This window comes from Lissotriton helveticus, chromosome 12, assembly GCF_964261635.1.
Source record: "Lissotriton helveticus chromosome 12, aLisHel1.1, whole genome shotgun sequence".
NCBI lineage: Eukaryota > Metazoa > Chordata > Amphibia > Caudata > Salamandridae > Lissotriton > Lissotriton helveticus.
This window is the reverse complement of record NC_136073.1, coordinates 218933313-218945762: the sequence shown is the minus strand read 5'-3', so window position 1 is coordinate 218945762 and position 12450 is coordinate 218933313. Positions and strand designations below refer to the sequence as shown.

Sequence of the window (12450 nt, the reverse complement as noted above, 5' to 3'; positions counted from 1 at the left end):
TGAAACCTAGAGTTGATTGCTGAGCCATTCATGATAAATGAATATAATACTTTCCTTCGACAATGCTCCTTCTGGATATACTTTATCTTATCGTGGGTTCCTCACCTTAAAATACTCCTCTGATGGCAGGCTGGATCTATAAACGTTTTCATAGCATTGCTTTCGCGTGCTGCTAGGTGGGAACATATGAGCATGGTCCCTGAATGCCACAGCCTACAAACTGATCAGGTGGCATCTGAAAAATTAAAAGTGGTGTCTGCATCCAGAGATGGAGCAGAGCTTCTTGCAACATTGGTGAGAAACTGGAGTAGATCTTTTTCCACCATCGAGAACGTATATGAGAATAGAGTTACTGCAAGAACACTCATTAGGAGAAACATTCTGATTGGAATGGACCACAGGACTCCTGTACGTCTTGTGCCTCTGCCGTTCCTGCCCAGAGTTCGGGAAACAATCAAAAATAACTGTGCTCGATCATCTGGCAAAAATATATTTTATTTCTTTTTTGGAAGGGTGCCTAGAGGCCACCACTTCATATACTGAATCTGACGCAGTCAATTGGTGCCGTTCAGTCTCCACGCATTTAGGTATAAATTGTGTAGGGTGGAGCACCTTGACCCATTGCCGAGTTAGGAGGTCCTCGCAAAGTGACAGCTTGCCCCGATGACAAATGCTCATGCCCATACGTTCCAGGTACCACGTTCTCCTGGCCAAATCTGGTGAAACAAGGATGTCTTGGGCCCAGTCATTCTTGATCTTCAGAATTCTGGGCAAGAATTGTGGTGGCACCAATGTGTATCAGAATCCTGTGTTCCATTCCAGCCAGAATGAATCTCCTAATGCGTGTTCTTGCAGAGACTCCATACTGCAGAAACTCCATACTACACTATGCGTTCTCTGTGGTGGCAACAAGATCTACTCCGGTTTCTCATCAACATTGTAAGGCGCTCTGCTCCATTACAGGATGTAGACACCACTTGTAATTTTCCAGATACTATGTGATCTGTTTGTCGGCTGTTGCATTCAGGGACCATTATCGGTGGTTTGCGATCAAGAAAATGCCTTGTCGCTTTAAGCACCTTTCGAGGCTCAGAGCCTCGTCCTGCCTCAGGACTACACGCCACACTGCTTGTGGCAGTACCACATGGTCCTTGAGAACCCGCACCACCCACCCCTTAATGGATGATAGAGAGGCTTTCAGAGCAAGACAAATGGCCTGAAAATGCAGCAGATTGATGTGGAGCTGGTCCTCCCTGGAGACCAGATTTCTATGATCTCCACCTCCCCCAGATGACCTCCCCGGTCCAGCAGAGATGCATCTGTCATCACCGTCAAGTCTGGGAAGGGATCCAAGTGGGGCCTGCTGCTGGATCAGTTCTGTTCGAATAGTCACCATTGCAGATTTTGAGCAGTCTCCTCTGACACCTGGATGGTGTCTGCAAAATTGGCTTGATGCTGGGTCTAATCAGACAAAGTTTAATTTCATAGTACGCTTGTGCCACCTGGCATACTTGACGACAAGGATGCACAAAGCTAAGAAGTAGAAAACCTTAGTGCTGCTATCACTGTGATATAGGACCTACACTGAAACATCTACATCATTACTCAAATTGTCTGGACACGTTGTGTGAAAGGCTAAAGCGAGTGCCTTAATCTCCACGGTGTCCAGGATCGCCCCAGTAAATAGAATCCTCTGCAAAGGAATTACGTGGAACTTCCGCTCATTTATAGTAAAGTCCAATGATGTTGAGGTGTGAAGTCATCTGAGGGGTGACATGCCATTACACGCCTTCCATCACCCCGCACTTCTTTACATCACACATTTTACAACGAATACCACTACCACGAATTTACTCACTCACATTAGAAACACCTTCACCACGCATTCCACTACCACGCATACTTTTACCACGCTTACTGTTTCTGAAAAATCCTGCCAGTCTAACACTGCTACCTACTGTTCAAAAATTATACATTAATTGTTAATGCATTTTTAATTGCATTCGTCGTTTACAGGTTTGGTCCTTTTTTGGCGGGAGACCCCTCCACCCCCCATGCCCCCTTTTTTTTAATTACCCTCAAATGCATGGTTTTGTCTTGTGTTGTAAAGACATGCATGTCAACAGTCTTTACAATGTAAAAATGCATGTAAAATGTAATACGAAGGAAAAACTTCAGACTAAAGCTATTTCCCTATCTGAGGTGGTCCATGACTGATTGTGGCAAGCTCGCCTTTAACAGTCAGTCATTGAGGTACAGGAATGCTGTTATTACGGACTTCTGAAGATAGGCAGCAACCACCACCATCACTTTCCTGAACAACTGAGGTGCGCTGGTGAGGCCGAAGGGGAGCACAGCGTATTGAAAATGCTCCTAGCCTACCATGAACTATGGATAACATCTGTGGGACTGCAGGACGGGTATATGAAAATATGCGTCCTGCTGGCCCTACACCATCCAGCCAGCCGGGTCCATAGCAGAGAGGATCTGGGCCAACATAAGCACTTTGAGTTTGCCCTTCTGCAGGAAGACATTCAGGTGCCAAAGGTCAAAATAAGCCTGAGACTCCCATCTTTTTTCGGGATGAAGAAATGCAGTAATGAACCCCTCATCTTTCCGAATCTAGCACCCTCTAGATGGCACCCTTGAAGAGTAGAAGCCCCACCTGTTGTAACGGAATCGACAGGTGTTAATGTGAAATTTACTGTGCTGTGGGAGCAATGTTGGAGAGGGGTGTAAAGAAAAGGCAGGGAACAGCCATTTTGAACAATCTTAAGTTTTTCCTTTCTGACGTTATGGATCATCAAATTGGAAAGAAATGTTGAATCCTATTCCCCACTCAGATGTTTGTTGGCCGATGTAGTGGTGGAAGAGAAATTGAAACATGGATGCCCTTGCTGGCCCGCACGCTGCTTGTCAGACCTGCTTTTATCACATCTTCGGGACTTTGGGAGTCTGCTGCATCACTGGTTGGGGAGTCTGCCTCTGTCCTTACACCATCCCTCTGGAATAGTTTCTAAACTTTGGGAAACAATGTAGAAACTGTTTGACTAGAGTCAGCCACCCCAAGGAGCACGTTGTAGCTCTGGTGTTTTTAAAACCTTGCAACTGTAAGTGCACCTTCTCTCTGAACAGGCCTGACCCATCAATTGGCATATTCCTTCGGGAAGCCTTTGCATCGCCGGAGAATCCTGTGAACCGCATCCATGCGTGTCTACGCAGGATGACATTGGCACCAACCGCCCTATCCAGGCAATTCATAGTATACAGAGCTGTGTGGATAACATTTTTTGCCACCTCCTGTCTATCCTGTATCGTCTGGGCCAAAGAGGCCTCGAGGTCTTCCAGGTCTGATGCTAAGATCTCACTTGCATGTCCCAAAGGGTTTGTGTGTAGTGGCCCATGGACCAACAGCATTAACAAACCAAAATGCTAGACATACTGAAGAAACCATTCAGTTTCCAAAGAAATTAGTTTGCATTCACCTTAGTGGTCAAAGCCTGTACAGTAAGACTCTATCGGGTGGGGGCAGTGACTGCTACTGTGAAGGCAAACTGGGGAGCAGCGTGGGAGAGAAAAATAGGGAAAATAAAATATTACATACCTGCTGGCCGCCGCCTCAGTGACCCTCTGTTTGTCTGCCCCTATTGACTCCCAGCAGTCAATGCACAGGCTCCCAGACACCCCATAGCCAATCCAGACGGTGCTCTCATGCTGGTAATGCTATAGAACTTCCACCGCCTCCTGTGTTTCTGGTCCCACCAGTTTATCCGGCACCTGTCATTCCTCCGCCTTCAGTGCTGCATGCGCCTAGTAGCGATTTAGCTCCCAGTCTGTGAACATGCTTAAGATCACGCCATCGCTCCCGCCATGGCAGCCATCCATCTGTGCATTATTCCACTAGATCAAGGCATTCACACTCGCATCACAGATCGCGCTAAAGGTCAAGATCACAATCTCTTCTGTTATTATGGGGATACATCCGCTTCCACCAGTAACTATTCACCCACCTTATCGGATAAAATCGGACGCTCAGCTACACATACAAAACTTGCCATTTTCGGGTTCTACACTGTTCAGAACCCATGCTGTTGACGAAGTGGCAAGGATGAAGACTGAAGTGGACACTTTGAAAGCAGTGGGTCTTTAGGTCCAAGGATCGGCGCAGATCGACATTTCCACCGTCGGTTTTCTTCACAGAGGGTTCAAACCTTCAGTGGCTGCCTGGAAGATCTCAGCAGCAGTTTCAAAGATCCTACCAACCTCAGTGCAAACTATAGGGGCCGTGCGGCCCAACAGCTTAACCAGGGTGACTAGCAACCAACCTCCTCAGAACCCTGAACCCTCTCTCTTTGCCCTCTTCCGTTACCCACTCCGGTACGGGGAAGCATCTCAAATTACCTGGCAGAGAGGTAACGCAATACGACAGGCGCCTGGGTCTTGAATATTGCACAGAATGGTTTTTGTCTCCGGTTTAATACCCCACCACCATCCGTTCCACCAAGGTCATCCGCTTCTCTCCTCGACCTTCTAAAGCAGGAAGTCACCATCCTGTGGCAAAATAATGCAGTGGAACCTGTTCCCCCTCAGTCAACGTGAAAAAGAAATTTACTCCAGCTGTTTCCAAATGCCAAAGGACAAACAAGAGTTCAGACCCAATCTTGATCTCAGGCTCGCCAGCAAATGGATTTAAAAGGAAAAGTTCAGGATGCTGACCTTACACCAATTATACCCCTAGCTACGCCAGGGAGACTGGCTTTGCTACATCTTCCTGCATGATGCCTACTCATATTCCCATCGGAAGCAAGCATCAGAAATTCCTAATGTTTGTCATGGGGCAAGACCACTACTAATACACCGTCCTACTGTTTGGTCTCAAGTCACCACCTAGAACGTTCTCCGAGTGCATGGCTGTAGTGGCAGCACATCTTCAAAAGCACCAGATCTTTGTCTACCCATACCTGTACGACTGGCTGATCAAGGAGACCCCCTTTCCAAAAGCCCAACTGCATTTCGAATGGATTTGCGATCTCCTGCACTACTTAGGAGCTACCATCAACACATTTTACGCAAAGTGTGTTCTTTTTCTTTGGAGGAACAACGCTAATCTATTCTCCAGAAGGTTCACGCTTTTAAAAGAATGTGTCATCTTCACTTCTGGGCTCAATGTCCTCCTTTACCTTTTCACTCCCAATGCTCCCCTCCACATGGGCCCTCTACAGGAGTGTCTGGAGGGCCAGTGAGACCAGCTGACGGAAAACTGGATTACTTTGTCCCTTCATGCCGTCAGATCACTCAAGTGGTGGTGTTCGCCGAGCAACCTTCTACATGGGATGCCATTTCACCAATGGGCTCGAACACAGATCATCGTGACTGATGCCTCTCTGCTCAGATGGGAAGCCCACATAGGTCACCTGCAGATGAGATGCAAGGCTCCTGGTCCCCGAAGGAGAGGACATACCACACCAACCTCCTCGAACTCTGAGCAGTTTATCTAGCGCTCAAGGCTTTTCACCAGTCTTTCATCGTCAACACCCTGCTTATTCAGACGGATAATACAACCACCATGTACTACCTGAACAAGCAGGGAGGAACAAGATCCATAGCCTTGTCACAAGAGGCTCAGATGACCTGGCACTGGCTACTCACCAGGAATCTGAAGGTAACAGCGACTCATCTCCCAGGCATTCACAATGTCGAGGCAGATGCACTCAGGAGGGTTTTTGATGAAAACCACGAGTGGGTGTTAAGCAAAGATGTCTCTTAAAGTATCTTCCGCTTGTGGGGCACACCTACTATAGACTTTTTTGCCACAGCGGAAAACAAAAAAAATGGCAGGACTTCGTCACTAGGTTTTACCATTCACAGTCCTTGGGGAATTTATGGATCAACGGGTCCAACAAATTTCGTTACGCTTTTCCACCAATTCCCCTGATCCTGGCAGTCCTGTTCAAGCTTTCAACCACGACCGCCAAGATGATCCTCATCGCACCAGAGTGGCCAGGACAATTGTGGTTTCCGAACTTTCTTCACCGCTCACTCTGTCCACATGTCCGACTGCCATGCAGGCCAGACCTCTTGACAAAATTTGGGGGACAAATGTTACAACCCAGCCTCTCAACTTTGAATTTGGCAGTATGGCTCCTGAGCGAATACTGTACGGCTGGCCACCTGTCATCAAAGATTTTCTAGAAGGGTTAAAGAAGGTCTTTCCTCCTGGTAGGCACCCTTCTCCACCATGGGAACTTAACGTGAGTCTTACATCTGATGCAACCACCATTTGAGCCTGTATACAAGGCATCTTTCAAACACCTCACTTGGAAAACTGCTATCTTTGTGCTCATGAGCCATACACAGTCTTCCACGCTTCCAAAGTAGTTATGAAGACCCATCCAAAATTCCTCCCTAAAGTTATCTCTGATTTTCATGTGAACCAGACTATGTCTATATCCACTTAATTACAAAATCCATCTACCTCACCGAAGAAAGCTCTTCACTCTCTGGATGTGAAGAGAGTTTTGAAGTTTTAGCTAGACAAATCCAAGGGTATTTGCAAATCTCAACAATTGTTAGTTAATTATGGTTCGGTACGCACCGGTCTGGCTACGTCCAAACAATCAATCTTCATGTGGCTTGTCTCTAGCATTCTGCTCTGCTATCAGCTAGCTGATAAGACTCTTGCTAGCAGACCAGAAGCACACTCAACTAGGGACACGTCAGCCACTACTGCCTTGATGAGAAATATCCCCATAGCAGATATTTGCTAAGCTGCTACATAGAGGTTGGTCCACACATTTACTAGGTATTACTGTCTTGACTTAATGCTAGGAAAGTTGCTCAAGTACGATAGGCTTCCCTCACAAATCTCTTTGCTTGACTCTTTCTTCTCGTTATTGTTTTGTCTACTCCACCGCTCTCCGGGGGATGAGCTTGCTACTCTGTTCAACACTTGTGACTATACATGGAAATCCCCTAAGAGAAGGTATAGTTTCTTACCTGTAGCTCCAGTTCTCGCTTGGAGTATTTCCATGATAGTCGTATGCAACCCTCCCTCCTTTCCCGGTTGATTAGACAGACATTCTCATGCTCTTATATAAACCAGCTTGTACGGCCTATAAAGATAACTTGGGTAACTGCCTGTGGCTAAGCATATGGGAAATTGGAGGCCCTAGGATTCTTAAACGCATAGTCTCCTTTTTTCTTTCTTTATAATGACAGCCTATGAACTATACTGTCTTGCACTCCTTCATCCTTTTCTTACACAACAAAAGGTTTTTGTGAGCGATTTTTTTCTTTTACTTAAAAAAAATGAATGCATCTCAGACCCACAGTTAATTTTTGTCTTTACATTGTATGTTCATGGGGAACGTAACTATGTGTGGTCGTTAAACTCTCCCTTGGACCCCCTTCATATCTGTGTTTTCATGCATTAAATGCATGTCTCCTTGGACTATTTCCCTTTTTGTTTCAGCAAGATGAAGGATTTTGACCAGTGTTGCCTAATACTATAGGCTGCATAATAACATTATTAAGTGACTATGCCGGCCTTCCTGAAGAAAGGCAAACTTCAGCACTTAAGATATATTGGAAAAAGTGCTCCGGGGTCCCCTCAGGCGGGCGGGACTATTCAACAATTATGACTATCAGGGAAATACTCCTATGAGATAACTGGAGTTACAGGTAAGAAACTATACTTTCTAGTGCTTAGCTGCCCTTCGAACCTCCATCTCCCATTGGTGGCCAAAGTGGCGAGTCAAGCTGTGTTTCAGGCGAGGTCTCAAGCCTATTGGATTTCTGTAAATCAATGTATAAGCATCATCAACATGAGTGGGGAGCAAGCCATCCCCATAACCCTCATCATATTATAGTGTCCCCTTCTATGACATATGATCAAAGTCAGAGCCAACAAGATAATGAAGAATTTGCTCGTAGATGTGAAGCCGTAGAGGCACTTTGCTAGAATTAGGTTGCATGAATTACAGTTGCGCATTTGTGATTTCGTAATATGACACTTATAGGGCTCGTTCTGAAATGGACCAGGGTCTAACATTGGCATTGGATTATCTGCTAGTGCAGTCAAAACTGCTACGTCGCTTTGTTCTTCATCCGAGCCCACAAATTGGAGCATGAGTGTTACCTGCGTGAAAGCTGTGTCATCTTTTGTTTGTTTAACATAACTTCACCTCCTGGTGTTGGACTACCTTTGGGCGAATGAGGGTGTACTTATCACATGAGTTGTGCCCCCCTGAGCTCGACCCCAAAGACCCACCTTGTGGTAGCCCATGACAAACGTCTGTTCCCTGCAGTCACGGCATGGCTTGAAACCTTTTTTCGATTGGGACATCGTTCCATATCACGCTGTAAAATCAATAAAAGTCATCAGTAAACTGAAAAACAGGAGTGGAACTCCGTATTCGCTACATAAGGCACGGAAGCAAAGAAACTGGTATCAGTGCACAGGTGTCAAGTCATCGTGGTACTGCACGACACAGTTGGGAACACTGCTATGAAAAAGTAAGCAGATTTATTTTTTCCATTATCACAAAATTAAGTTGAGAACATTCCATTTCCCTAAGCTTGATCTTGCAGGACTGTGGAAGAAAGAAAGAAACGCACCATACTTATGTAGATGTTTCAAGTGTGTGAAGAGATCATGCGCAAGCTTCATATCTGTGCTGAATTTGTGACAAGCCTTTTATAAAATACTTGATATCCAATCAAGAACAATTTTCCCCCAAAAGACCGGGATCGGTGATGCTGTTCTTATGTATAACCAATGTATGCCTGAACCATGGCAAGCAAACGTATTACAGTCTACCTGTGAAAACGAAAAACCTGTACAATAAGCGTGTCTTTGTGATTAAAGGGGAAAGAGGAGGGAGATAACTAGGTATGTTTTACCAAGCAAAGGGGAGATTGAATAATTGTTTATACCTGAATACATAGTTGACACTTGAAATGTGACTTGTTCATAGTGTATTGAAGTGGGTTCTCAAAGTTCAGTATTGAATAAAGAAGCAGTCCCATTATATGGAATTCTTCAATAATTTTTGGAGTGAAATTATTACATATTGCAACACGTAACTCCTAATTAAAGCTACTGTTAAAATCAACATTTATTGTGTTTTGTCTTTTTCTTCCATTTTAGGCCTATTTGTGGTGTGGCAAGTATTCAGTCTTCCCAAAGCAACACACCACACCATAACACTCCTGGAGTTCAAGTCTCTCCTTATTCCCATTCAGGAAGCTCATCTGTACCATACCGCTCTCCGGTGGATACCTCTTCCTCTCTACTGATGTCTTCAAATTTGCAGAGTCCTCAGACCCAGGAACAACAAGAGATTTTAGAATGGCTCCGAAAATTACGCTTACATAAGTACTACACTGTCTTTAGTCAGCTGTCAATGAAAAAGGTATACTTTAAATGTCAGTGGGTGGGTGGGTGGGTGGGGTGGGGTGGGTGGGGGTGGGGTGGGTGGGGGTGGGGGTGGGGGGGGGGGGGGGGGGGGGGGGGGGGGGGGTGTGTGTGTGTGTGTGTGTGTGTGTGTGTGTGTGTGTGTGTGTGTGTGTGTGTGTGTGTGTGTGTGTGTGTGTGTGTGTGTGTGTGTGTGTGTGTGTGTGTGTGTGTGTGTGTGTGTGTGTGTGTGTGTGTGTGTGTGTGTGTGTGTGTTTGTGTAAATATATATAAGCATTTGTTAAATATGTATCTTTTTTTTTTTCTTCAGACCCCATTCATAGTTCACTATGTTGACTAAAATAGGACATGATCCTTCTAGGTTGATATTGGTACGCTTGTTCATAATTACTGATGAAAGGTTTCTAACTGATGTCATGCATTTGTGCTCCCTAGGATACTACAAATGACGGGTTGTCTTATTTTGCAAAACTAATTTCAGACATCTAGTACTTGCCATTTTTATTGAGAATCTCAGTCTTTGCTGTTTGACTCTCCAGTACATTCATTTATGTATTGGATTTCATCCCACCACAATCTTTACATGCGATTTTATTCACAAACCATTTTCAATCAGACAAGTATCTACATTGCAGCTCAGTTCACGTGGCCATCATTGGTTATGAAAATTAGCAAATGCTGTTATTAATATAATAATAAAGCAGCATTTAGTAGTGTTCATATGAGTCTCCGCTAACACATCCATTTGAATGTTTATCAGAACAGTTAATTTTATTCTTCAGAATGCAGTTCGTAACTGACTGACTGGCTAATTCTTTCTCTGCACAAGGTCTGTACAGAGAACTGGCACTTAACAAAAAGGAGCGATGCTGGGGCAAGGTAGAAGAGTAATAAATTAATGAATAGTAACCCTGCCGGCACATTCATTGCCTGAAAGTATTATTCGCCTTGAAGCCAATACTTAACACCACCTCTCCTAAGTTACCATTCCACACCTTATGTGCATACATCAGGTGAGGGTCAGTAGCTGGGGTTATTGTTTGATTATGTTGTATGTAATGCTATCATATACCACTGTATCACATTTTCATTTTAAATCAACTTGAACAATATTTTAAACCAATTTTAGCTCCTGCAATTTTTTTTCTCATTTGTGTGTCTCTTTACTCTGACATAGTTACAAAATGAGTTAGGTTTGGGTATCAAGTACTTGGTAGGTAAGATTTATGCTCAAAGTTTATTTATTTAAACTAATTAGCATTCCCCTTCAGGGTATAGCCATCGATTTGTCCTTCCTACGTGTGAGATCCCTGAGTAGGTATTGTAAATATAGTTAGTTCCATTTTCCACACATTTTTGGATGCTCAAATCTTTTCATGTGACATTAAGTATTTCTGCGGCCTATAAAACAGCCTGTGTTGGCTAATTCCATTAATTTACTTTTAGAAAGATCGATATAAAATTAAAGAAAAGGGGTTACTAATAAATTTTTCCTCAAAACCTACTTGCAAATTTCTCTTTTAAGTAAATTGAATTCAATGGATCAGCACAGTGTAGCCATTTGGTTGCACTTAAGTTAACATGAAAACTGTCATTGCACCTTTAAGGGCCCACAGTCCTCCAGTATCCCATCATGCTCGACAGCTGGAAATTAGCTGAGGTCTTATTTCTGGCTCAATGTGATCGGTTCTTGGAGCACTCAGCTTGGCCTTTTTGGCTTTTTTCCACATCATTCTCTTCAGATTTTGTTGAAAAAGCACCACTCAGTCTTTTGACTGTTAAAGTGTTTTTCTGTCAATCTGTGACCGAAAATATGTTTCTTCACTGAAAATGCTATTTTTACTTGTGAAGTGTCCTACTTGTGGGATAAAAAAAGGCAAAGTCAGTTCCCCATGATCTTCGTATACGTTGCCTCCCTGACAGTCAAATCTCAGACTGATGCCATCACTGCAGGAACTTTTCCAGGCTCACCCTGAAGGTCTGGGAGAAGATTCATTTGCATGGTAAGGAGAATCTGCGCTGACAGCAGGAGATGCTATCTGAAGGAGCAGTGACGTTGTATGAGATAGGAGAAGGTCAGTCCTCTACCAGTGCTCCACCACCACTCTCTGAGGACTCAACAAGAGGACGATAAAAAAATGACATCACCATGAAAACGCATGCCACTCCCATTAATTGTTGAGGGCTTCGACATTGAGATGAGGTACACTGCCAACTTGTTCGCTGTCGAGGACTCGATCGCCTTTGCAGAGTATAATACAGTCTATGCCTTTAGGCCCTTGCTGTATTGCCTGAATAGGGCCCTTGCAGTGCTCCCTCTATTTCCTTCACTGTTAATTCCCGATATAAGGCCTCCCTGTCTCCCTTAGAGAGGGTTCGTAATGTCAGGATCTTCAGGAGCTCCGCACAGTCGTCGCCTGACCGGTGGGACTGGGAGGTGTATAACTCTTCATAGTATGTATCGAGCACTTTGGCTATGTCTCCGCCCATGGTATGTACCCCTCTCATTCGATCGTGTATCTTGGTGACCCAGTTCCTGCCTCTGTCTCGTTTATCCAACCAGGCGATTAGTTTGGTAGCCTCGTCGCCCACATCTTATAGCCTTCTCTGCACCGCCAGGACATGTGCCCTCGCGGCGTTCTCTATAAGGTCCCTCAACTCATGTTGCCAGATACAGAGACAATGGTCAGGATGCCCCCGCCCTCCTTGAGACCTCCCCCCTCAAGGCATCTTCCTCCAAGGATCTGATCTCCTCTTCCAATGCCTCTTTTTTTCTTCACCCCCATGAGAGCCTGCATGTGCCCTCTGATCACTGCCTTCTAAGCCTCCCACAGGGTGCACGGCGAGTCCACCGAACCATCTTGTCTCGTATCAGTCTTGACTTCAAAACTATACTCACTACCTCCCACCTTGCAGGTAAAATTATCATAGAAGCTCTTGATGAGAGCTACCTGCTTTGGTATTCCCCAGAGGCTGTCACAGTGGGACCTTTTAAAAGCTTTCTCAAAGTCAATGAAGTTCATGTATAGTTGTCA

At 44.7% G+C, this 12450-nt stretch overlaps 1 protein-coding gene across 1 annotated transcript in view; it reads left to right on the top strand.

Annotated features, from left to right (window-relative positions):
- ZCCHC14 (zinc finger CCHC-type containing 14) overlaps positions 1-12450 on the top strand; it is a 799037-nt gene that overhangs the window by 403149 nt on the left and 383438 nt on the right. Inside the window, exon 8 of the mRNA XM_078670582.1 lies at positions 9149-9413. Within this exon, the coding sequence (XP_078526708.1) occupies positions 9149-9413 (265 nt within the window). The remainder of the gene's footprint in view (positions 1-9148; positions 9414-12450) is intronic.